We start from the raw sequence: 25,120 nt of genomic DNA on the forward strand, positions 1-25,120 counted from the left end.
TTGAATCAGTGATGGCTGTTTGAATACTGTTTACTTTTTGTCATATAAAATACAGTATATGTCTTGATACAAAAATCATTGAGAAACGCTGGTTTAGGCCCTGTATACACAGCTGGGTTTTTGAAAACGCCGGATATAAGCCTGCGGTTAGTCCGATCATCTATACGTCCCCGGAGTTTTTTCAGTGAAAACGCAAAACTCGCCGCAGTGGAGATTTGCGGATATATCCGGATACTGCACGGGTAGAGCCGGAGATTTACGTCGTCACCGTGCGACAACAATGCTTTGACGTCACTTGCGCGACTTGTGTTTTCATTAGAGTCAACATGGACTCTCGCGGTGCTGCGTTGGTTATAGACATTCTCGATGCGATTTTTGCTTACTTATTTGTGCGCAACCAACCACTGCTTCTCGGTGAAAGGTTTAAAAGCAATTCTGACCTTTTGTCGGTTCTCCCGAACGAGTTTGGCGCCGTGTTTTTGGTTCCGTAGAAGTGACGTCTAAGGAAGGAAGTTCTTCCGAATCGACAGTATTTGGCTAACTACTGCCGCCTAGAGGCTTGGAATGCGTTTGAAAACGCACTTCTGCGGTTATGTGTGGATGCGTTTTTTTAATGTGTATTCAAACGCAGGCGGGGGCGGGGGTGTTGTGTGCGGTATATACGGTTATTAAAAAACCCCGACCATGTGTAAACAAGGCCATAATCCACCATCCGGGTCGGTGGTGGTGGTGTGAGGTGCACCAGGTGGTTGGAATGTGTGAAGTTTTGGGGAGAGGTGTGTAGGAGTGGGAGTGGGGGTGCCGTGGAACCAGCATGTCAGACTCTCTTTTCCAGCTGGTCGGAAGGGTTAAAATGCGTGTGGATGTGTGTGTGTGTGTGTGTGTGTGTCACGGCCTCTCATTAGGGGGTGAGACGCTGCGGCTCCAGACCCCCATGGTAGGATTGCCGGGTGAGTCTGCAGTGATCCTGCCACTTTGATGCCCCTGACCCCCAGTCCCTCCAGTGGGAGGTTAATGAGCCGCAGAGCGCTCTGCGGGCCTGCCTGCTGTTGTTGTAACATTGGAGGTGCAGGGAGCTAAGAAGAGCCAAGAGGAGCCTCCAAGCTACAGAAAAGTTTGAGGTGGTCCCTCACTCTGCTCAGATCGGATGACCAATGCGTTCGTGTATGTTTTAAAGAATTTGTGCATCACAATTAATTCATGTTATGAAATGCGCTATATAAATAAAATTGTATTGTATTGTATTGAGGCTCCTTCTGGTGTGGGCAACTTGGCCACCAGGGGCAGTATAATACAGTCCTGCAGACAAATTAATAAGAGTTTCACAACTACTGCTAGTGACTAAGCAAAGTTCCGTAATAATGTATTAGTTGTTCTTTACAGAATGTAAGGAATATGAATGATGAATCTAATGAATATATACCTGTGCCTTTTTAGTAAAGTGCTGTAAGATTTACTGTGTTGACTTTGGACTTCAGGAAACACACTGGATCAGGACCTACAGTTGTTATGGTCCCCAAACATCGTTGACAGTGGAAAATTTACAGTTAATTTCAAGCAACTTGGATTTTGTGCCTCTCCACTCAGAGTTGGGTCCCTGATTCTCAAAGGTAATGCAACTTTTGCTTTCATCTGAAAACAGAACTTTTGCCCACTGAACAGTAGTCGAGTTTTTTTCTTCTTAGCCCAAGTGAGACGTTCCTGATTTATTCTCTGCTTCAGGAATGGCTTGAGACTAAGAATGCAATGCTTGGCTAAATTCCTTGATACGACTACGCAAAGTGGCCCTTGATGCACTGATTCACGCTTCCGTCTACCATTTGGAGAGTCCCCCATAATTCTCAAGGTTTAAACGATTTGTGTTGCTTGTGCTTCTGTATCTGATTGGTGAAACTAAAGAATATTTGTGACTGATCTGTGCTTTTGTTGACATTGTTGTTAGTATTTTTAGTTTTGTTTCATGTTTTCCCTGTGTCCCTTTTTTGGTGTCATGTCTACTCGTTAGGTTTTCATTTCCACCTGTTCTCGTTAGCTCGTTTTTACGTGTCAACCAATCAGCTCCCTTCAGCCACTCGTATCTTGCCCAGGTGTGCCTTGTTGTCTCATCAGTTATCTTGTATTTAGTTCCCCATTTTCCATCTTTGTTGGTTCATTGTTAGTGTTGCTATTGTGTGCTGTCATCAGTCATCTTAACCAAGTCATGGTTGCTGTGGTTTTGAATTTATTACACTAGTTTTTCTCGCTTTGAACCTTGCTTTTTACTAACTTTAATTTAGTGTTCAGGTAGGGTGTCCATGTGTCTTGTTTGTTCTTTGTGAATGCGGTAACTATTTCTGCGCTCCAGATTACAAAGATTTGACAATTTGGTTACTTTTCACTACTTGAATTGAACAAATTAAATGAATTAAATTTTCCAGATTTATTCTAATCCAATTCAATGCACCTGCATGTGTGTTATCATAACCACATATACTCTGTGTCTCTGTCTCTCTCTGTCTCTGTGTGTATGACTGCTTGTTGATCCACAAATTAAGGGTCTGTTCACACAAGAAATTAAAGACAAAAAAGAAAAGGATCCCTTCTGCTGCTCAATTTTATGTCAGCAGTGTGTTATAGACAGAAAAACGTGTTTGAATGATCACTCCATTTCAGGTGCATAACACTGACAATTCTTTACTAGATCAGTCTCGTGTAGACACTCCATGTGAATTATTGCACTGTGTTTTGTGACTTCCATCTCCGTCATGGGAGAATATCCCTTAAAGCGCAGATCACTTTAATGAAAGCCTCATTAAATTACAGCATCCATCACCACGAATCAAAACATTCTATCTATTGCCATCTGTATTAGCCAGTCTAATTGCTAGCCTCTCTTGACAATTACTGGTGTCTGTTTGTCTCTATGGCCTAAAAATTGACCTTCGCACTCTCGCGCATTGCTGAGCAGGCGGCGTGAGACGTGTTGATCTGGGCGAGGCGGCGCAAGCCTCAGCCCGCAGGAAGAGAAAACAGGTGCTCCTGCTTTCTTTTCTTCCCTTTCTTGTTCTTCTTCTCAACATCATTCACACCGTTTCCCCCATCTTTTATCTGCACACCTGTTGGGGTGTGAGGAGTCATGCTGACTGGGCACAGCAGCTTTGAATAAAGTGTCTTCACTTCACTGCTATCAATCAGTGGGTCGTTTCCAAACTACTCCAGCTACGGTAGCTTCCTTTTGAGCACTCGCCAATACCAAGTGCCATGCGGTATTCATGGGCTCAAATTTGTCGTCAACAGGCAGTCATGCACCGAAATGTAGTCAGCAACGGGGTGCAGTTGTCACGCGTTGAAACTTAATAGTTGGGGGTGGTTGGACTGAAGGCCAAGACCGGTCTGGAAAAATACACTGTCTGTTCAGAAAAGTGCACATATTTTCCCCAAATTCCCGATGGCACCATCACCCCTGGCTGTAAGGCAGATGCTAACCCAGCCATCACAATACTGCCCTGGTAAAGAAGTTAATTAAAGGTTAATTTTCAAAATGCCTGTACAGTTGAATTTTGTGATGGTGAAAGTTTAACTCTGAGACATGTCTGGAGTAATTTGGCGAAAGAGACACCGATGTAGTGTGACAGAACGCGGTGCGGCAGCTGTTACAGCACCTTACTGCGCCCCATCACGGCAGGGATCAACCCTGCTGGGATTACCCAGCTGTTTGGGATCTGGGTGTGATACTTTTTTAGTACCTATTGCTTTGACTTTAATGACAGGACAGGTTTAATCATTAGTATGTTATTATTTACCCCTTTTAAAATAAGCACAAGGATCCACAAATACACAGCTTCTCAGTTTAAACTAGAATGTGATGGCAATGACAAAAGACAGATGTTTGGAACCCCTTCTCAAAATCTCGCACTCTGTGGGTGTTTATTTAGTTTAAAGTTTGCATCATCAAGAGAAAAGAACATTGTATATCCATATTTGTCACAAACATCCCGCTCGGAAGACTAAACTATCAGAAATGTGTCTGTCTGTCTTCGTTTGATATTGGTTGTGTACAGTCCATGAGTTCAGAGGTTTTATTTTATCCCTGACAATTGGGGTTCCCCAAGGGTTAATTCTAGGCCTTATTCTATTGAAAATCAATATCAACATCACCTTTGCTGTGGGAAGCTCACACATCCTTTTTCTAAACATGACCGTCACATTTCTTCTCTGACTTCCCTACTAGTTCAACTTTGTCTTTTTATCCACCTTTTTCCCTATGTGCATGATGGGTGTGCCTTCCAATATGAACCGGAACCGGAATTTTATTTACTTGGTAACTGTTTGCATGAGTCCACCTTCTATAATAGTCATGGACTTAAACAATGTGGGAATGCCAGTTGTTGTATCTTATAAGAGAAAACACTTCAATTCCACTTCCTACTATTGTAGCAGGGCAGGAGGATCACATAAAAAAGGGCCAGCTGCAAGTAGAGACGCCTTTTCCATGTAAATGCCCTAATCCGTTCCAAGCCCCCCAATATTCAGACATAAATGTTTTATAAAGCATAAAAAGGCATGAAAACATGTAACAAATACATGTTACAATTAGATTATTGCACAATAAATTAGAGTTGTGCGTAATGTAAAAAAAACAAAGAATAGAGTAAGGAATAAAAATGATGGTCGTTTACCTTTTGAATTGCTGTCCTCATTGCTTTTTGCCCTCTTTGGTTCATCTTCTCTCTCAGAAGTGGTTTTTTCCTGCCGTTTTGCAAACAACTGATTTAATAACGTGGTGACTGTCGATACATTACGGTCATATTCTTTAGCGGGATCAACCAAACGAATCCCCCTTTCATACTTTTCTATTATCTCTTGCTTTGTTTGTATGGGCGAATAAACGATTTTCTCCTTTTTTTCTTTTCCTCGCTTCTAATTCACGTAAAACTATCGGAAGACCTCATGGCCTGAGAGGCAAATGACGAGGACGCTGCATCTATCTATCTATTTACCTGTCTATCAACACACATAGAGACATACGGAAGAGGTCCCTCTTAGCCAATGGGATGCCAGGAAGATGCTAGGCTAGCCAATGGCAGAGCAGCTATGAGTATGTTGCGTTCAGGAAACTCCGGAGCTGCGAGTAGCAGCCCGTACTTTTATCTTTCGTATCTTGAAATTTCTTTCGTAACTAGAGGCAATATTTTCCCGTTGAGGAGTTTCGTAACTTGAAAATTTCGTATGAAGAGACATTCGTAAGTAGAGGTACCACTGTATAAACTATTCTTAAAGTGGAGGTCCACTCGTTTTTAGCCATCTCTGGGGGCGTCTATTTTGTCTTCTGTCGACTGAAAATGACATCACAACTGCCATCACAACAACCAAACACGGCTCAGATTCAGAAAACAGGTCAGCCGTGATTGGTCGTTGTGAGCAGTTGTGATGTCATTTTCAGTCAACAGAAAACAAAATGGCCGCCCCCAGAGATGGCTAAAGACGAGTGCATTTTTAATGCTTAATTTATATTCCACAAACGCAAAATTAATCAGAATGCAGTTTTTCAACTAGTGGGCCTGCTGGGAACATATTCTTGAAAAAAAAAATGTTTGGATTGACTTTAATCAATCCTTAATCTCAGTAAATTGTAGCTCACCTACTCTGCAAAACACACCCTGTTAAAAATGGCATAATTTAGGTTATGGGGATTTTATCAAACCCCAAACAGCTTCTTTGTAAACTGGATGGTGCTCGTTCAATGCCCCTAACTGTAATCTATACTATATTGTCTTATCCACTTGTCATTGCTTCACGTTTGACGACAGAGGCACTGGCTATCATTGTATGACAATGAGAATTGTTTCTTAATTGACTTAAATAAAGATGTAATCCATCTATCTATTTTCTACCACTTGACTGGATAATCAGGCCTTTGCTGACTTTAAGGACTTTTGCCCATCTGGAAAGGCTTTTATTGGAAACGTCCAACAATTATGCATTGTGTGCGTGTGTGTTCGTGTACCACTGCATGGGTGCTAACATGTGGGAATCATCTCAGTATTCTCCATAGGGGGTTCTTTTCCTTGGTGTTTAAAAACAATACATGTACTCAGAGAAAGACTTCAATGTGTGTTTTCACTGATGTACACGACCATGCATGCTTGCAGCTCTAAGGATGTGCATGTCGACAAACAATGTATATGGGTGTGCGCGTGCGTGTCTGGGCACATGTGCGTGCATGCATGCCACTCTCTTCTCTTCTCATCTGGTCAGGCCCTCTAGCTGGTAATCTGAGCATTGAGATTAGAAAGAAAAACAGCGGAGGAGAATGTCTTTGGTTGAGCCAGTGAGGAATTTACAATGGCCTTCAGGCTGCTTTGACCTCTCCCTCCCTTTCTCTCTCCCACTCTCTCTCTCGCTCTCTCTCTCTCTCTGACACACACACACACACACACTTACAAAGATGACAGTTTCATTTCTTTTTATAACAGAGGTCTCATTTCATCATCCTGGCCACCATTCTTATCAGTGTGATAAAATTAGATGCATTAAGTGTAAACAGTGATGTCACAAAGGAGTTACAATCACAGTTTGGACACTCATTTGTTATCTTGACCGCCTATGGTTTGCGTCTCAGTTTATTTTCTCATGGTTTTGTATTTTCATTTTTATTTTCTTGAAAATGATGTATACACATATATGATAAGAACCTGGATGAAGTTCAGAAAAATACAATACATCTGGCATATGGAACATAATAATAATAATTTCAAACCGAGTTCTAATACAATGTTAAAGATGAAAAGATTACATTTGTGACTGGTGGAGCTTTTAAGGATCCTGAGAAATCCCATTCTTCTTCTTATTAGTCTTGATAAAATAAAACATTGTCTTGTAAAAAAGGAAACATGGACAGATTTCTCTGACCTCTGTGACTCTGTCCATCTTGTATGAGGTAACATTAAAAAATGAGTGCAGTTTTTATTTTATAGATAGGGGTGGCATGTGTTCAACAGTCTCTTTTATTGTTTTTAACAATAAATATACAGCGGTTTACTTCTTACTGCACTTTAACAACTAAGCAATGTCGCATGGGAGTGACTGATGTTATCCTTATAGCTTATAGCAGATTTTGCCTCTCTACAACAATTCTTCAAGTGCCATTCATTAGTTTGTAATAGTCAAGTGACAACAAATTATGATTCATTTTGTTTATTTCAACAGTTATTAGGATCCACCAATGCATACAGCAGCCCCAGAGTTTGCTTTTAGTGCCACATGCTAACTAGCCAAAGCATCAGCATCAAGACTGTCAAAAATATGCAACAAATGAAGCTTGTTTCACTTTAACGAAGTGACTCAACTTCACGTCAAGTCGAGCCACGCTGTTAATGTTATATCGTGTCTGCTCTAAGATGAGCAAAAGTTACACAAAGTAGTCCAGAAATGCAAATGAAGCTAAGTAATGTGTGACGTTAGCCGCATGTTGACCAAGTTTCCGCTCTTGTTTGTGCACTTAATCCGTTGTTAATTTGTCGTTCAATCACATAAACATACCTGAAAGTTTACAATGACATCATCTCTATCTTTGCGACAAAGTTTATATCAACCCATAGTAATGTTCATCACTAACAAATGACATAGGCCAAATCAATGCTAAGTCACATGCCTCAAAACAAACGAACAAAAAAAAGAATCGTTTCTGATGTAAACGAGACGTTTGATACACTCCCATCTGTTTCTCTGACTACCACCAGCTTGAATTGATGCTACCAATTCATGTTGCCGGGATGATGCCGCATAGACATTCACTGAAGTTTTAATTTCAGATGGGACAGCTGTGCGGATACACAAGCCGGACCGATCCCCCTCGCTTCGTCACAGCCGAGCAACCTGCCTTCCTGCCGCAGCGGTAAGTGTATGCTGGGAGTCGGGGTGGAGGGGCGCAGACGAAGGGGACAGGTGTTGGGGACAGGAGGTGCCGTGTGGCCTGGGGGTGTGGTCAGGTGGTAGCACACCTGTCTCTACTTGCACAAGGGGTCCAGTTACATGCAATGCAGTGACAAGTGTGCACATGACTTAAGGTCAGAAAACATGCATGATAATTGTAAATAACTCTCCAAAAAAGTGTGCTTGTCTTTCTTTGCCAGTTCAAGAGCCCAACTTGAAATATGGTTCCTCCATAGGACTTAAACTCAAAAATCTCTATAGCCCATTTTCTGTGTTGAGCCTAAATTTGTGAAAGATGTGTCATGGTCCATAAAAACCCATAGAACAGCTCTACAAAGACACTGGTGCCTTGAGACACAGGTTTAGTTTGTTCTGTGAGCACGCTTGTAACTCAAATCACACGGATATGTATGTGAAATTATCTCTCCCCACTCAAATCAATGGAAATGCCTTCAATCCGTTCTAGCCTTCCAAGTACAAGACAAACAGATGGACATACTTGGACGACTGTACGGTAATAGACAGCTCAGCTCCTCACAGAGGATAAATAATACATGGCTTGATTGACTGATTGATTGAGTTTATTGAACATATAAACATTACAAAATATAAAAATAGAAATTGACAGAAAGAAAAGGATCAGCAATAAATGCCATAGTTATGAGTATATTGAATGTTTATTTTTTTTGTTTCACTATTTGTGTCCAAAATCTGTTGCTTAGGGTTATATATGTTTCCCATTATCTGTTAGTATTAGCATTAAGCTAGCAGAGTAAAGGATAAGCTCTATCATTATTGTTGTGACGTGTTTTAAATACATGTGTAATTCTCTTAGTGTTACGTTTACTTTGACATTAAACTTCAAGTGGGTGTGGCAATAAACTGCCTGAATCCTGTTTTTGAAAAATTGTTTACTATTTGCCACTATTTGTGAAGTATCTCAAGTTTGAGCTCGCAAGTTGAGGCAAAAAATTGTCCCAAGTCTCGAAAAACCAGTAAGTCATGTCACTCGTATCTCAAGGAACCACTGTAAAATATAAAGGCATTTTTTCCAGCACATTGAAGTAATCTCAATTTACGTTTGTAATGTTTGAAGTTAAATATATCTGAGAAGAAACCACGGGTCCCTTTTTAAAGGGTGTAAGTGGACACCAGTGTGATTGGCACATGCTGTGTTTGTGTAAAACGTCAGAGATGAGGGAGACAGGCGTCTGGCCCTCGGGTGTGGATTTCAAGCAGGTGCATTCACCCGCCCCGCACCTTCTCGAGCGACAGGATGGAACGGGATGAGGCGGGAAGAGAGACGAGGAAGACAAAATCTGTGCTCTCGACTCTCATACACACACACACACACAACTTCAAATTCAACGGTTGATCTCCACCCGTCCCGGCCCCTCTATTGAACAGCCCCCCCCTCACCCACGGCCGTATTCTTGGATGAGTGGAATGTGTAAGGACAATAGAACCATCCCCGTCCTTCGGTCGAAAAACCCACCCCCGACCCCGCCCCGGCCCACACAGGTCCTGACGAGAACAAGTGCACCTTGCACCTCTCAGCAGCACCAGTAGCACCTCGGGGGCAAATACCTGAATACCTGCAGTAAATAAGAGGGCGAGAAGGAATGGCAGAATGACACAACGTGAGCTGATAAGCAGGAGGGGGTGAATAAAAGCGTTTAGCTCTGACATTTTTCTGCTGCATGCGCCCTGCCAAGTGTAACACAGACTCACCCAGAGGTCCAAATTAAACACAGGCCAGCCTGCTGTCTTGTACCCTCTGTCCTCCATTTTGCATCATAGCAGAAGCAGTTATCTTCAGTCTCTTACTCATTTTGACACTTTGCTTTTTTAACACGCACACGCAGGTTGAACCCGCTTGTATGTTAACACGCCTCCATTGTGTGTGTGTATATGTATGTCAGGGTTATAATCGTTGGGAATTTTTCATTAGTTATTCTTTATTTTGTTTTGACTTTGGTGTTTCAAATTAAGTTAGTTCAGTTAGCTCATTCTCTTCAGTTTTTGGGGGAAATTGCTTAGTTTTAGTTTAGTTTCATTTTTTGTGCAAAATTATAAAACAGATAATGGATGTAGGTCGGCATGGTGGTCGACTGGTTAGCACGTCCACCTCACAGCCCAGAGGTTGTGGGTTCGATCCCGGCTCCGGCCTCCCCGCGTGGAGCTAGCATGCTCTGATTTTTTTTTCAAAATAATAGTGAAGGTATTTATGAAGTGGGGTCAATTTTATTATAAAATGCCTTTGGTTTCTTCACTATAATCATGAAAACGTAGCAGAATAATGAAACTCTAAGGCAGTGGTGTCCAAATCTGGTCCGTGAGGGCCACTATGCTGCATGTTTGAGATGTATCCCTCCTCCAACACAAATGATTCAAATGATCAGCTCATCAGCAAGCTCTGCAGCAGCCTGATAATGATCATTATAGTATACTTTATAAAAAGAGAGTAATCGTGACAAAATGAAATAGAATGCACATATTTAAACTGTTTATGCATCATGATCTAATGCTGCAATCCACTTCATTGTACTGCTCCTTCTGGTATGCCCACTTTGGCCACCGGGGCAGCATACAGTAGACACAAAGAAGAACACTTTTTTTTCTACTACTACTGTAAGTGACTCAGTAATATTCTGTAATATTGGTGATTTTCGAGTAGAGGATAAAGAATATGATGTGAGTATTGTTATATTATCCGTCCATATGTTGTTTCATCGTTTGTCTTCAAATACCTTTTGCTTCTTAACTCATTAACTGCCCGACGTTTTCAGACCCTCTTTCACCCTAACGTTTGAAAAAAAAATGGAAAAAAATATAAATAAATTCCTGGGATTGAATGGCTGGACTGTGAAAATAAGTATAAAAACGTTTTTGGCAGTGAATGAGTTTTAAATTAGCAATCCGTCACACATTAGTTGCAATTAGTGCTATTACTTCTTGCATTTTTTGTCTTCTTCTGCTTCTTACATTTCTTCTTGCACTTTCCTTTAGCAGTTGGCAAATACTTATGGTGCATTACCACCGCCTTTTGGCCACCGGCGATAATGCACCGAACGTATTTGCTAACCGCCAAAACGAAATCAACACGATTATGAAGCAGGGATTTTGGGTACCAGTCCGAGCTGTAATTTTAATATACTGTATACAAGTCGCACTTGAGTATAAATGGCAGGACAAGCCCAAACTATGACAAAAAGTGCAACTTACTGTCTGAAAAATACAGTCATTCAATATTGGCTGAATTTCTGTTTAAATGAGTTGAAATGAGTTCATTACAATACAGCACTTGAATATCAAGTTCACCCTTACAAGGCAAAGCAGATAAAAAATAATAAATGGTTCGAATGACGGCTCAAATCTTGAAAAATGCGTAAGTCGGGTCACTCTTATCTGAAGGCACCACTGTCCAATGTTGGAGTGGGAATCACCTTGAAGCTTGTACTGACACAAGGTTCCTCCTTCTTGCACATCATCTGTTTACCATCACAGCCTGTTTGGCTCATCCTCTCCCCTTCTGATCCCTGTGGGACAGAAAAGGTCTGTATTGAGAAGGAAACACATCACACACACACATGAGCGCACACAGCTCATTGAAAAAAGCTGTTTAAGTTTACTGTCAAACTAAACATAAAACAAAGACAATTTCACATTGTTTATGTACCAAGTAAAACAACCACATATCTTTGCCTTAAATCTGAAATGGCCTGTTTCCTCTCGGAATTGAGAAAAAAAATTAACTCCTTTCTACTACAATTCACAACAGCTTGGTATGTTGATATTGTTTGAAACCATTTAAAAACTAGAGCATCTCAACGCTAAAAAAAGATAGTTACTCATAAATGTCTCCCATTGTTTTGAGTCAGTAATGCGCACGTCTATGATGACATAGAATGGAAAATTGTCTTCTGTAGTGTTTGTTTAATGACACAACAGAGAGAAAAATCACCAAACTCAAAACTTGGCCATTTTTTGCTGATATTTTTCAGTGGGAAATAATTGAATGTCATTATATTTGCCCTATATTTAACGTGTTAATGTTTTCATAAAAAAAGAATCTGCAAAAATCGTCTGATTTTTTTTTTGGGGGTGATTTTAGAAGAGATAATGTTGGCCAATTAATCGGCTGGTTGGGCCCTAGTTATTACTAAATGTTTTTTTGTTTTAAAGTACAATATTATAGAGTGATGTGTAGCTTATTAAAAATACATTCCAAACATTTTGGTTGTTTTTGGGGGTAGGTTGGAACAGATTAATAGCATTTCCTTTCGTTTCAAAGGGGAACGCTGATTTGAGAGTTGTGTTTTGAGGTAAGAGTGTGGTCACAAAATGAATTAAAATTATATCTCAAGGCACCACTGTATGCCGAAAAAGAGGGCTGATGGCAGGTCTGGCCTGGAATATTCCAACATTGCCATTGTGTAACAGCACTACAGCTTGGAAAGAAGGCTTGAAACTTTAACCCGGTGACTTAATACCCCGCCAGCTCGAATTGGATCCTTCAGTGAGTCAGCGCCGCAAATCTGCCACTTGTGCTCCCAGCGACATCTACGCGACTGTCATCTGTGGGCAAGCAGCTCAGCAACCCTCAAAGACCCGACCCAAAAATCCTCCAGTGCGTGCATGCGCAGCAGCAGCCGCACCCAGATGCTTCATATCAGCACTTTTTTTTGAAAGCGCTGTGGCCAAACACTACTGACAGGCCACTTCCTGGGACACAAACATTACCACAAATTATGTACGCTGAGTCAAACAAGAGTGGTGGGAACATTTTGTGTCACTGGAGTTTATGTGATTTGGTGTTACTTACAAACCTTGCTTAACTACTGAGACAATGGAAGCGGTCAAACGCAGGAGATGGCATCTACATTTTTGGTGGATTGAGTAAAATGAGTTCTTATTTAACTGTTATGTGCAATACATTTTAATTATATCATTATTTAAGAGCAGTGTTTAAATTGTAACTCTTAAAAATGTTACAGTGACTTAAAATAATAGTAAAAATCATTTTCAGGACTAAAACCGCTGCCTTGTTTTTGATTAACATTAAATACAACGCTACTGTATTTTAATGTTTGGCATTGTGGTGGTACTTGGAGAGAAAGTATTTTTTTAAGGTGGTATTAAGTGTAAAAAGTGTGAAAGCCAATGAATCAAGCAATTTAGAAATGCTGTGATTGGCAGGTGATCATCTCAAGGTGAACTCAGAGAGGCTCCAGCATTTGACCCTGCAACCTTCCAGAGGAGAGGATATGGACGTTCTCAAATAACACTGGTCAACAATTTTTTACTAAGTTTTTAATCAGAGACGCAAGAAAACTTTTCAAGATTATTTTTTTGTCGCTTATTCTGAATCTGCCCTTGTTAGGCTTTTCATATGTATATATTTTAGATGTCTTTTCACAGTCCAGCCATTCAGTCCCAGCAATTTATTTATATTTGTATCATTTTTTTTCAAACATTAGGGTAAAAGAGGGTCTGAAAATGTCTGGTCATGAATTAATAATATTTATGAATTATGGGTGCAGTTCAGCAACAGGTGGAATAGTTTTCTGAAACACATCACAGCTATAAATTCTGGTAGAAAAAAAATCCTTATTGCACAAGCTGTTGTAAGTCAAACGTAATAACAAAAAATGAAAATATCTCAAAAATCTCATGTGCTTAAAAAAAAGTAGAATACCTGTATACGTTTAGGGACTCATAAAGCCATCTCTGATTAAAATTTGTTGTTGGCCTGTGTTATAGGTAGTGATGTTTAAATTGCATTCCTTCATTGTGAAATTTCTAAATGGATGGAAATCTCCTCCACCACATGGTTTTTACAACAGCTTCATCATAATATGAGTTCCTGTTTAGGGAGAAAATCACATTATTACTTAGAATAAAAAGCAACAGACGGAGCTTCGGTCTCTCTGTGACACAGCGGTATTGTATGTCTGTCACTAATGGCTCAGGAATGTCACATTAGTCAGGGGCTGCATGTGTGACACTGCCAACACTGAAGCACTTTGAGGCAGATAATATGATATTCCAAACGTGGATGCACACCCACGCGGCAATGACCTCATTGCCTCAAAGCAACATCGTGATGGACTGCCTCTGCCACAAAGTATCGAGAATTGCATTCCAAAACAGCCAGAATAATTCTGGTTTTCATTTGTTAAGAGTACGCTTGGATAATACAAGAAAGAAAAAAAAGTCCAGATTCATCAACGTGTTCTTAACTGGACAGGCTTGCAAGCAGTTGTGTCGCATGTGCCCATGCACATGTGTATAGTCTTTCCGGGTGTGTTTACATTGGGCAAGCTAAGTCATGCAATTTGAGATGCAGCTTTCTAAATGCCCCCCCCCCACCCCACCACCTAAGCCCCCCACCCCCCACATACACACACACATGTGCATCCACCTCTCAACACCAGGAGCTATTGCAGGAAACACGCTGTTACCTCACCAAGACACACTGGCGTCAGTGTGTGTGGGTCAGGAGGGCAGCGGGGGATCTCAGACACATTGCTGCCATATGTGCATGCTCCGTGTTCACCCTCAGCTGTAAGCACTTGGCATACACTTCCTCCCAAAGTTCCTCTGAGGTAACAAGAGTTTGTGGAGCGGATGTATAAGCTGAGACGGGCTGTGCCAGTGTTGCTCCTGTTCGCGGGCTGCCACTCTCGGGCAATTTCGGAGATCTCAGGCCTTATATTTCCTGCTTCCGTTTGTGGGTCTCTTGTGCAAGTAAGAAGTGATATAAATAGTATTCCCACACTGGACACACAAAAATTCTTGTGTTGAGAGCACTTTGGCAAATTGATAACAATTATGTTTTGTTTTTTTTAAAAGAGAAATGTCAGGCTGTTTAATCCCACTCCCAATTGAAGTTTACTGTCCAAGTAAACATAAAACCAAGAGAATTACATGCTGTGTATTTAAAACAACCAAACAACTGCTCACAGAAAGACCAACAAGCTCAATGCTAATATATGTAAAATTCCATTATCATGTTAATGATTGGAATCAGTAGTCACTTGGAACCCTTAACGCAATGGATATTTGAACACAAATGGTAGCACAACACATGTACAATGCCACAATACTCACAGGCGTATATTCTCTATCCTATGAAAAAAAGATTAATATCATTGCAGCTTATTGAGTCAGTCTGCGTTACTGTATTATACTGCCCCCGGTGGCCAAAGCAGGCACATCCCTGCAGTTTAAAGTGAATCCCATTAAAAATAAATGTGTTTTACCTGATCACTCATGTTTTCTTGAAAGAAAGGTACACATCTTTGAAATTCTGCCAGGATGTGCAAACTTATGAGCTCAATCCTGTCTTACATTTGAGGTGTAATGCATTTAGCCGATTATAACAACGCTCGTGGTCATGTTTCTCACTGTTTATGGTGGCTGACCTGCTAAGACTTGTAACCAAACTTCCAGGTCACATAAACACAAGGAGCTCTAGTGTTCAATTAGAGCTCCGCATTTAAAGGAGCCGCTCTGATTGGCCATGATTGAAATCGTCTTCGCCCGCTCCCACAGTGACACAGCCCTCCCCCCCGCATATCTCCGAAATGACTAACATCAGGTCTAACTCGCCTCCACATAGAGATACGCCACACGCCATGCAAGATTTATGCCAATGACAAAAATAAAATCAAACTCGGTCTTGTGGCATCCTTTTCAATTTTGTATTTTTGATCTGAGCCTGAAACAGAATTCTGCAGATTGTCTTGTTTCTTTGTATTAGATGAAAAATAATAAAAGTCACAATTTAATTTTATTTTTGAATGACAATTACAAATGGAAAGAAAGAATGATACACAGACCATTTCTCCTTCACTCACCGGCTCTCCCCTTGTATGTGTTGTCCACGTGCTCGTCTAAGTGCATGCTGACAGCCTGGCAGGTGTGTGCAGGTGCTCCCCTAAATCACTCACCATCACACAATCCCATCCCCACTCCTACTAACGCACACAACTCTATCTTCCCATTGAGAACCTGTCGCGCCTGTCCAGATGAACTCATTAGGAGTCGCAAGTCAACACAATACTTGGTGAAATGTTTATTAATACTGGAGCATGTTCCAACAAACACAATAACAGGATGCAGGTTTTTTTTTTTTTCCCTACGGCAACGTTTTTATTTACATGTGACAAAGGGAGAAAATGTACAAAGTGATCTATAAAATTGTGATGTCAAAATATTAAAAACATACACATGCGCCATTAAGACACCAGATAAATGGTGAAGCAAACTGGGTGCTTTGGTCAAGCTTGAGTGGTCAGATCGTCCGGTGGCGAGAAGACGGGTGAGTGGAGGTCACCTGTCGCTCACCTTCGCATGCAGCTGTCTCAACACACACACACGCAGACATCTTGTATGCATAATAAGGAATGGCATCCGCGCATACGCACCAAAAACACACCCAAGCAGCTGCAACATGGCCAGAGTCCCGGACCGGCCGGCACCAATGGGAGTTCCCTGGGATTTAACTGCATGTACAGCTGCTCGCTTGTCATACGTGCTCACACTGTTGACAGGCTCAATTGGGATTCATTCAATCTCAGTTCTGAAATCAAAAAGGCACTCAAGTAGTAGCAGGGGAGTCCTCCAGGTGGAAACGTGGAATGTGGCTCCGTCTATGAGGCGGGGTTGCCGCATCCGGAGGCGTTGTGTTTGTGCAACAGAGACATGCGGCTGAAGGTGCGCGAGCAGGAGCCACACTGGTACTTCTTCACTTCCGAGTGCGTCTGCAGGTGCGCCCGGAGGTTGGAGCGGTCGGCGAAAGCTCGGTTACAGTGTTGACAAGCGAACGGGCGTTCACCTGAAGGAAGGAGGGAGACTTGAGCTTAGAGGTGCAACAGTTATTCGATTAAATCACCTACTAATCAATTCGAACTATTCAGATAACCGATTAATCATTTAGAGCACTTAAACTTTTTACACCACTTACCACCTGAAAAAAAAAAAGGCTCTCCAGGTACCACCATCATGACAAAAAATAAAAAATACAGTAGTTTAGTAGTCTTCATTAAAATGAAACAAAGTCCGGTATATTATTAGTACACAGTATATTTTTGTACGGCCCTCTATCTATCTATCTAGAGAGAAAGAGATTTTTTTAGCTACTTGACTTAAACGAAGGATGTAGTTAAACACAACTGAACTGTACTTAGCGTATGTACTATAGCCTACTGGATTTTAACAAAAAAGTTTAAGAGACTGAAACATTAACTGAGTGATTCTTTTACGTACTACAACAGGGTAGCCAGCGTACCACTAGTGGTACTAGTACCATACTTTGAGAATAACTTGTGTATTGTTTAACTTCCAATGTTCAAAATCATGTGAACTGTCTCATAACAGTAAATATTCTCAGATTTCTGCTGTGCTCAATAAAAGCAGACTGATTTGCAAGCGTCTGCTTTTACCTTGGAAAATAATGATAAAAAATGATTAATCAAAAAATGATCAATAGATGAACGGCCTTTGAATGGCAGGATCGCTTAATGCACATGTGTGAAACTCAAGGCCGGGGGGCTAATCCGGCCTGCCACATCATTGTATGTGGCCCGAGAAGTCAAATCATGTGAATGAAATGCATTGAAAATAGTTGAATTTGAGTTTATTCAAGGTCGGAGGGGGGGGGCTTCGGTTGTGTATATGTGATAATATGAGGGGACCGTACATTTATATAGGTTCACAGTCATAATTGTCCCCTTTGGCCTGCTACATAAATGAGTTTGACACTCCTGCTAATGCATTGTCTTTCGTTTACTACACATCAGACAAACCTGTGTGCGTGCGGATGTGTCCCCTCAGCAGCCACGGTCTTGAGAAGGCCTTGCCGCAGGTGGTGCACACGCACGGCAACGTGTGGGAGCGGATGTGCATCTTCAGAGCGCCCAGGCTGGTGTACTCCTTGGGGCAGTGTTTGCAATGGAAGACCGGCCGAGACGCAGACGCCTCGGCGGGCAGCGACGGGACACACAGGTGGGACGTCTGGTGGCAGGACAGCGCCGAGAGGCCCGGGTAGCTCTTACTGCAGTACATGCAGCGGTAGACGGCTTGGAGGACATCCGGGCTGGGGGGGTCTGAAGAACGGCCGTTGTCTTCGTCCTCCTCGCCGCTGCTGCTGAACGGTGAGCTGCTGAGGTCAAGAGGCCCGAGCGGTGACGGAGGGAGGGATGCCGGGGCGATTGGGGAAAGGGGAGCGGGCAGTGGCGTGAATGGAACTGAGGGGTAGCAGGTGAGGGCAGAGCTGTGGTTCTGGGTTGGAAGGGCAGCCCGTGGCAAGCTTTCTGGGATAAAAGCTGTTGAAAGGAAATCAGAGTGGATTCAATTAAAACAAAAAAAGGCCAATAATATTGTACATAGTGCCTTTCAAGGAACCCCTTATATGACTTAGATGACACGCTGACCTTTTCATTCTCGGTCAGTCTTTTTCATGTGTTGCTCAAAATCCTCGAGAACATTTTAAATTGAGCAATTCAACAACGTGTTTTAAGTTTTGCTGTTGTGAAAACTGGCTGTCCTGCGTTTCACATAGAAAGAAGAGCTTACATAACGATTGTACGTTTTACTGAACCTCAACTTTAAAGTAGAAGTAAAAACAACTTTCTTGCTTTTTTTCACTAACATTGATGCCTTAAAATGTCAGTAAATACAATTTGAAAGTTTTTCCAACTTATACTGTTTAAAGCCCAAAAAATACAACGTGTGTTTTTACAGTGTGTTCTCGGAGTTAACATTAAGCAAAGCTTGCATAAGTTCAACATACCAGTTTGGCTGTCCAGCAGGCTTTCTCTGTAGCATGGTTTCTTGCTGGAAAAATACTTCTTGACAAGGAATGACCGAGGCATGTTGTCTTTTCAAAAACAAAGCAGTAATTCCCACGGAGCACACTCAGGTGCGGGAAGAGGCTTGTTGAGTTAGAAACGCCACGGACGAACACAAAATCCACCGAGGCTCAAAACCAAAAATGTGCTAAGCAATCAATGCACTGTAGTCGCCTCCTCAAATAGTGACCGGTGAGGGGAAGCAGCGGGGTGGGTGGGCTGGTCCCCGCCCAAACACACACCCAGCGTGTCGGGGCGCCACCAGCAGCTCCATTCACCGCAGGTGCCCGGTGTGTTTGAATGACTGCAAATCGCAAATCTAATTGTGCATTTCGCGCTGCTAATGGCTCACTCATGAGCTCCGTGAATAAAGGGAACAATGGTGCATTGCAAAAAAAGAAAGTGTTTGCAACGAGCGCCATGAATACACTTGAGTGGAGCACCTCAATTCATTTTAGATCACTAAAAAAATGTTTCTGTTGGCTTGGGCATCCAAACCAGATTTGCTGTTTAAATGAAGTATTATTTAAGTGTTCAAACGTACACGTCTGTCAACCGGGCAAAAAATAGCAACACGCTCTAACTGGATATGACACGTTCAGATTTTGTTTTTTAGATGCGCATTTTACGATGGCTTTGTGTGAACTTTTTGCTCGGGGCTGTGGCGCACCCTATGAGGAGGAGATTAATGAAGAATGCTCTTTTTGCTCCCCACAATACAAAACCCGCAGTCAACTTCTTCCCAGCGGGGAACGAGACGTCTCAATAGCAGAGATGGCACTTTTGCACGGTAGCTCACCTAAATGGATCCGGCTGACAGAGACAATAAAAAAGCACAATCATTAGCCCGGCTCGAAATATTGTGGCTGCAGGTAGCGTGAAATGTGACCCCTGCAGGGGACATCTTTAGTGCGTAAAAGGCGTGCGCAATTGAAACAATAAATTGATTTCTTGAGTAATCAAACCCCTTAACCATGAATCATTAGCCATATGATTTCCATCGGCTCGTTTGTATTAGTGCACAACATGCGTATATGGAATTAAATCAGGTACCGCTGTTGGTGGAATGCCGCAGTGGTCCTGCTTAACATTGTGAAGAGCGCCCAAAGCTGGTGGCTTGGTGAGCTGTGGTTAGGGGCCGGGTGGGTGTGGGGGTGTGCACCTGTCTATAGATGCCATTGTCACGGCATGCCCAAAAAGTTCACACGTCGTTAGACGCTGGTTGACGCCGACGCCACGGGGACTGGAGGTCAAGGGTCAGCACGCTAATAAAAACAAAAAGCAAATCGAAAAGCCACGCGTGAAAGTTATCCTGGTTGTTAGTCTGCTGTGGTGGTGGACTTAATGATACGGCAAATTAAAGTCATGGATAGGAGACAGATGATCTGCCCTGTATAATTTGTTCGAATAGATATAGGCCTACAATTTGTGTGATCAAGCAGCTCATTTGACAAACAAAACAGGAATAAAAACACAATGGATATCCACTTGACACACAAACACACAGGGAGTGAGTGAAAACAGCTGATTACACACTATTGCAGTCTTTGCTATGAGGAGAGCAGTTTGGCTGCAGGCGGACCGCAGACAATTTGTGCTGCAACCAGGTCAAAGCGACCTTGTGAACCAGAGAAGACGTGAAGACTTAAAGTTTTCAACCCATAACAGATGTTTGGCTCTGTCGCCTCAGGGATTTAACCTGACCCGCACTCAGATATATATATATATATATATATATATATATATATATATATATATATATATATATATATATATATATATATATATATTTATGTAAAGCTGTGTTCTAATATTGTCGTTGTTGCTTTCATCATTTTAATATTACACTGTTCATATGGCTGTTGTTGTGCCCATTGTTCTGCTCACTTCCTCATCCTACTTTATTTTCTCTCTCTCTCTCTCTCTCTCTCTCTCCCCTGTCGTTCTGTTGTGTCTCCATCTCTCTGTTGCGAAGCACTTGCTCATGATTCAAATGATCAGCTCATCAACAAGTTCTGCAGGGGCCTGATAATGATCCCGTTCATTTGAATCAGGTGTGTTGCATCAGGAAACCTCAAAAACATGCAGGAAAGCAGCCCTCGAGGACCGGAGTTTGAGACCCCTGCTTTACATATATATAATGTATGATAATTAATTTCAGAAATATATGAAATCGCCTAACTTTGCAGTGTACTGTATTTCCACTTTCTTAATAGATTAGAAAAGGGAAGAACATTTCTTTACTGTCCACTGGGGGGTAAAAATGTCTTTGGTCCTGAACATTAATTGAATATAAACCCAATAGGGCTCTGAGGTCTGGATCCTCAGGTCAATTACTGGAGCCCAGGTTTCAAAGAAAACATGGTTGTGTGAAGCACATTGAGTTGACTTGTGTATTAAATGTGCTAATATAAATCAATCTGCCTTTGGCTCATCAACACCAGCGATGTAACTACAAGAGCTGGGCGTTCCGTCTATTCGACGGACCGATCCGTTTATCCGTCGTTGACGGACGCCCGTTTTAATGACGGTTGCCAAACGATGATTTTTTTTCTTTCTTGTAAACCCATTTATTCAGTCTGCCATCTGTCTTGCAGTCCGTCATTAGTCTATTGACGGGGGTGCGGGAAGGAAAATACTGAGTTGTTGTTGCTTGGGAACAGATTTGAGTGAGGGACCAGACTGTCAAAGCAAGCAGGCAGGTTTCCAAAGCACTGTGGGTGTTCAAATTTTCTCAATTTTTCTCAAATTTTCGCTCAATTTTTAGTGAAATGCCCAGCTCTGCTGACTGCTGCCAGGAAGTTACACCCAGCTACTTGTGTCAAATGTTGACAAAGTGCAGCTGTAAAGCGAGTCACATGAGGAAGAACATCTCATTTGAATGAGAATCTCTTATCAAAAGGGGCGCATGAAGTCTTTTAGGTAACACACTTTCAATATGATTTATGAAAAAAACAAATGCTGCATGTGCAAATCCAAGTACGCAAGTGGGATTTTCACTTTTGACCGAAGCTTCAGCTGTTAGTTGCAGTTAGTTGTGTGCACTCTTATTTTTTCTCCTTTGTTGAAAATGCGGGCAAACCAATTTTTACATTGGCAAGTCTTAGAATATTTTGTTCAATTGCCCAACTTAAGATTGAATCTAAGTTTGTTGCCTTTGCCCAACTATTTTTTTTAATGCGGTGAATTGCGTCATGTGCTACTACACAAAAAAATGTTGGATGAACTGCGATAAGATTTGAAATTGGGCAATTCAACTAAATGCTTTAAGTTTTGTTGTTGTGAATATTTCATTCATTTCACAACAAAGAAATACAAATTACAGTCCGGTTGTCCCTTTTTTTTTAACCCCAATTCAAAAGAACTTGCTTGCTTTGTTGCGCTCACGTTGTTGTCATGAATGTCAGTAATGTATGTTTTGAGGTTTTTCCAATTTAAATGACTGTTTTAGGCCCACAAATACAAATGGTGTCTTTTTGTTTTCTTTTTAGGTGTACCATTGTCATGTCTGGGCTATTTCCTCAAAAAAAAGCCGTCGCCCTCCTTGAGATGGGACAACGGTTTGTATGCAGTTTGTAAAGTGCCAAGTGAGATTTAAAAACAGATGGCTCTTGAATAATCACGTGCATTGTGCATTGTGAGCATTCAGCACACTCAGGTAACGACGACTCGGCAGCATTTCCATTTGCCAATTTGTTTCCCAGATGATAGTACAGCCGGCCCTCGTTATGTGATTGCCTCATTGAATCTGAAAGAAAGACCAAAACATCTTGTTGGCTGCGTTCAAGTGGAGCTCAGTTGGACGCCGCCTATCATATGTCTGGTTTAGATCTTATCTACACTGTAACAATAGACAAGCTGGTATAGTGAGTGTCTCGTGAGCGTTTGTTGTTTTTGCATATGTATGTATATGTATGAGTGTTGCTTCGCAGTGCAGCGGCGTGTGAAGCCAGCAGGAGCTAGATAAGGTTATCCCCAAGGAATGCCACGCACACTCCCACATGCAGAGTTCAGCCATCTCCCCTCAAACATACGTGCGTCCATCCATTTTCCAAACTGCGTATCCTCACTAGATTATGAGATAATTTTACTGTCAAATTATCGAGCCCTGGAAACTGGGGTCATTCCATGAATGGAAACGCCATGAATCCGTTCCAGCTCCTCGGAAAACAACAAAGCAAAACATTGTTGTGTTTTAATCAGACGAAAAAGGACGATTGATCACAACGGGTTCACCGTAATCTGGGGGGAGGGGCTATCAATGCCCCTGGTTTGAAAGCATAGTTTGAAACCCTAAGGCTAGTTGAAAACCCTAATTTGAAACCCTAACCCTAGTTTGAAACCCCAACCCTTGTTTAAAATCCTAAAATTAAAACTTAACCATAGTTTGAAACTCTAATTTAAAACCCTGACCATAGTTTGAATCTCTAATTTAAAACCCTGACCCTTAATTAAAACCCTAATTTGAAACCCTAACTTTAGTTTGAAACCCAAATTTGAAATCCTAACGCCAATTTTTAAACCCTAATTTTAAACCCTAGCCTAGTTTGAAACCCTAACCCTAGTTGAAAACCAAATTTTGAAATCCTAACCCTAATTTGAAACCCCAATGTTAGTTTAAAACCTGAATTTGAAAACCAGACCATTGTTTAAAACCCAATTTTGAAATCCCACCCTGAAACCCCAACCGAAAACCCTAATTTGAAACCCTAACCGTAGTTTAAAACCCCAACCCTAGTTTGAACCCTAATTTGAAACCCTAACCCCAGTTTAAAACTCTAACATAATTTCAACCCTTAATTTAAAACCACAACCCTGGTTATGCTCCTAATTTATGATCCAGTAAGAGCCCTGCGGTCATGTAACCCCAGAGGTGACAGGGCGTTTGTGGTTGCAGGACCTAAACAGATTAGACAGTGTTTAGTGCATGAAAATGTGCTATACAGTGTTACACATGTACTGTACTATATAAATAAACCTTGACCTATAGTTTAAAATTGCTGTGGTCAGACTGAATGTGAGCTGAGCGTTTCTGACAATTCAGTTTGCCGGTCAAGCGCAGCTGCTTGCCGGGCAGCGCAAATGAAGCATTTGAAGCGAAAATTTAGCTTCTTAACCCCATTTGCCGGTGTTTGCAAATATGAAGTTTTGGTGGCATTGGGGAAGATATTTACTGTGTGAAAGAGAATGTTTTTTCCCATCATTCCAAGTTATAAAAACGGGTATTGTATAAATTTGACAAGAAAAATCCAATTTTACCTTATTGAATTTCATAGACATATTCATATGCTTTTTCTTTTTTTACTTACAAGTAAATGTGATGAATACTTCAATACTTCTAATTTTACCAGTACATATCTGCACTTTGTAGTACATAGTGTGTGAACTTTTTCAACTTCTGCTATGAAATGGTAAATCAACCATTTACTGTAATATCTTCTAGAAAGTTTTGTTTTTGTAAATGGATGTGCAATGTAATGCCAATAATGTGCAACTACTTTGAAAGGACAAACTGTTTTGCGGCGAATTGTGCAGTTTTAGTGTAATGGTACCACATGCAGGACAAACATAGCTCAATAATATTACTGTACAATTTTGAGTAAGTTAATTTTTGTGCAAAGAAAATACAAAATGAGTTCTTGCACTTAATGTTCAGCAGTTTTGTGCTGTCCTTAATAGTATTTCTTATGCAAGAAAGCCCTTTGCAATGGAAAAATATACAATTTACTTCAAACCCTTTGTAGTGGTAGTGATGTGGATCTTGGCAGTGATGTTTTGAAAAAAAATGTATAAGAGCAAGTATTTTGCACATATCCGTGTATTTTGTCAATTTATAAAATAGCATTTTTGTCGTATATCTGGTGAGGAAGTCCGTGGGCCTTATGTGGCCCTGTAGCACTGATCAATCAATCAATCAAAAATACGAAAAGCAATTATTTCCGTTGCTCTTGGGTTTATTGCTTGCGGAGCACTTCGTTTACTGTTCTTCTGACGCCACACAGTGTTTGACCAGGGGATCGCAGCAACAGAAACAAATATGACACAAACCTCGAGAGTAGCCAAAGTATGGAAGATGGCTGAATGCATGTTGACACAAAGCAAATTATATTGTTTTTAGCAAACAATTGTATTTTAAAAACCAAATAATATAAAACAAATGATTTAGGTAACAGGGCTCTGCCGAGATTTTTCAAATGTATTCATTTAATAATGCAAACAGACCAATGTGCAGTACTATTTGCATTGTAAAAATAAAATAAAATAAAATTAAATTGCAAACGTATTGTATTGCACGTTATCATTTGTTTATTTCCTAGAGACACAAATGGCACTGATTCAGTGGAATGGGC

At 41.2% G+C, this 25,120-nt stretch overlaps 1 protein-coding gene and 1 long non-coding RNA gene across 5 annotated transcripts; one reads left to right on the forward strand and one right to left on the reverse strand.

Annotated features, from left to right (window-relative positions):
• Positions 1-368: 368 nt before the first annotated feature.
• Positions 369-7,834, forward strand: LOC147152987 (uncharacterized). Of its 4 annotated transcripts, none has more exons than XR_015088590.1 (4): positions 369-776; positions 906-1,164; positions 1,479-1,610; positions 7,794-7,834. It is a non-coding gene; the product is annotated as an uncharacterized LOC147152987 (long non-coding RNA). The 4 variants fall into 4 exon arrangements; XR_015088595.1 differs by having other exon boundaries at positions 906-1,121; XR_015088593.1 differs by lacking the exon at positions 7,794-7,834 and adding an exon at positions 1,686-2,333.
• An 8,136-nt stretch (positions 7,835-15,970) lies between these two features.
• Positions 15,971-19,050, reverse strand: LOC147152988 (uncharacterized). Its single transcript, XM_086043170.1, has 3 exons — positions 18,713-19,050; positions 17,727-18,245; positions 15,971-16,756 (listed from the first exon to the last, which is right to left on the reverse strand). Exons 1-3 carry the CDS (start codon positions 18,792-18,794, stop codon positions 16,572-16,574), a joined length of 786 nt encoding a protein of 261 aa, XP_085899296.1. The 5' UTR covers positions 18,795-19,050; the 3' UTR covers positions 15,971-16,571.
• Between the last annotated feature and the right edge of the window lie 6,070 nt (positions 19,051-25,120).

The sequence above is a fragment of the Filicampus tigris genome, chromosome 1, assembly GCF_054856515.1.
Source record: "Filicampus tigris isolate MCC_2025a chromosome 1, RoL_Ftig_1.0, whole genome shotgun sequence".
NCBI classification, from domain to species: Eukaryota; Metazoa; Chordata; class Actinopteri; order Syngnathiformes; family Syngnathidae; genus Filicampus; species Filicampus tigris.

Excerpts from the sequence above, each read along its gene's own strand:
- LOC147152988 (XM_086043170.1), bottom strand. The coding sequence starts at position 18,794 with ATGCCTCGGTCATTCCTTGTCAAGAAGTATTTTTCCAGCAAGAAACCA. Across the intron at positions 18,246-18,712 it reads CCTGCTGGACAGCCAAACTG|CTTTTATCCCAGAAAGCTTG; the intron begins GTATGTTGAACT and ends TCCTTTCAACAG. Across the intron at positions 16,757-17,726 it reads ACACATCCGCACGCACACAG|GTGAACGCCCGTTCGCTTGT; the intron begins GTTTGTCTGATG and ends TCCTTCCTTCAG.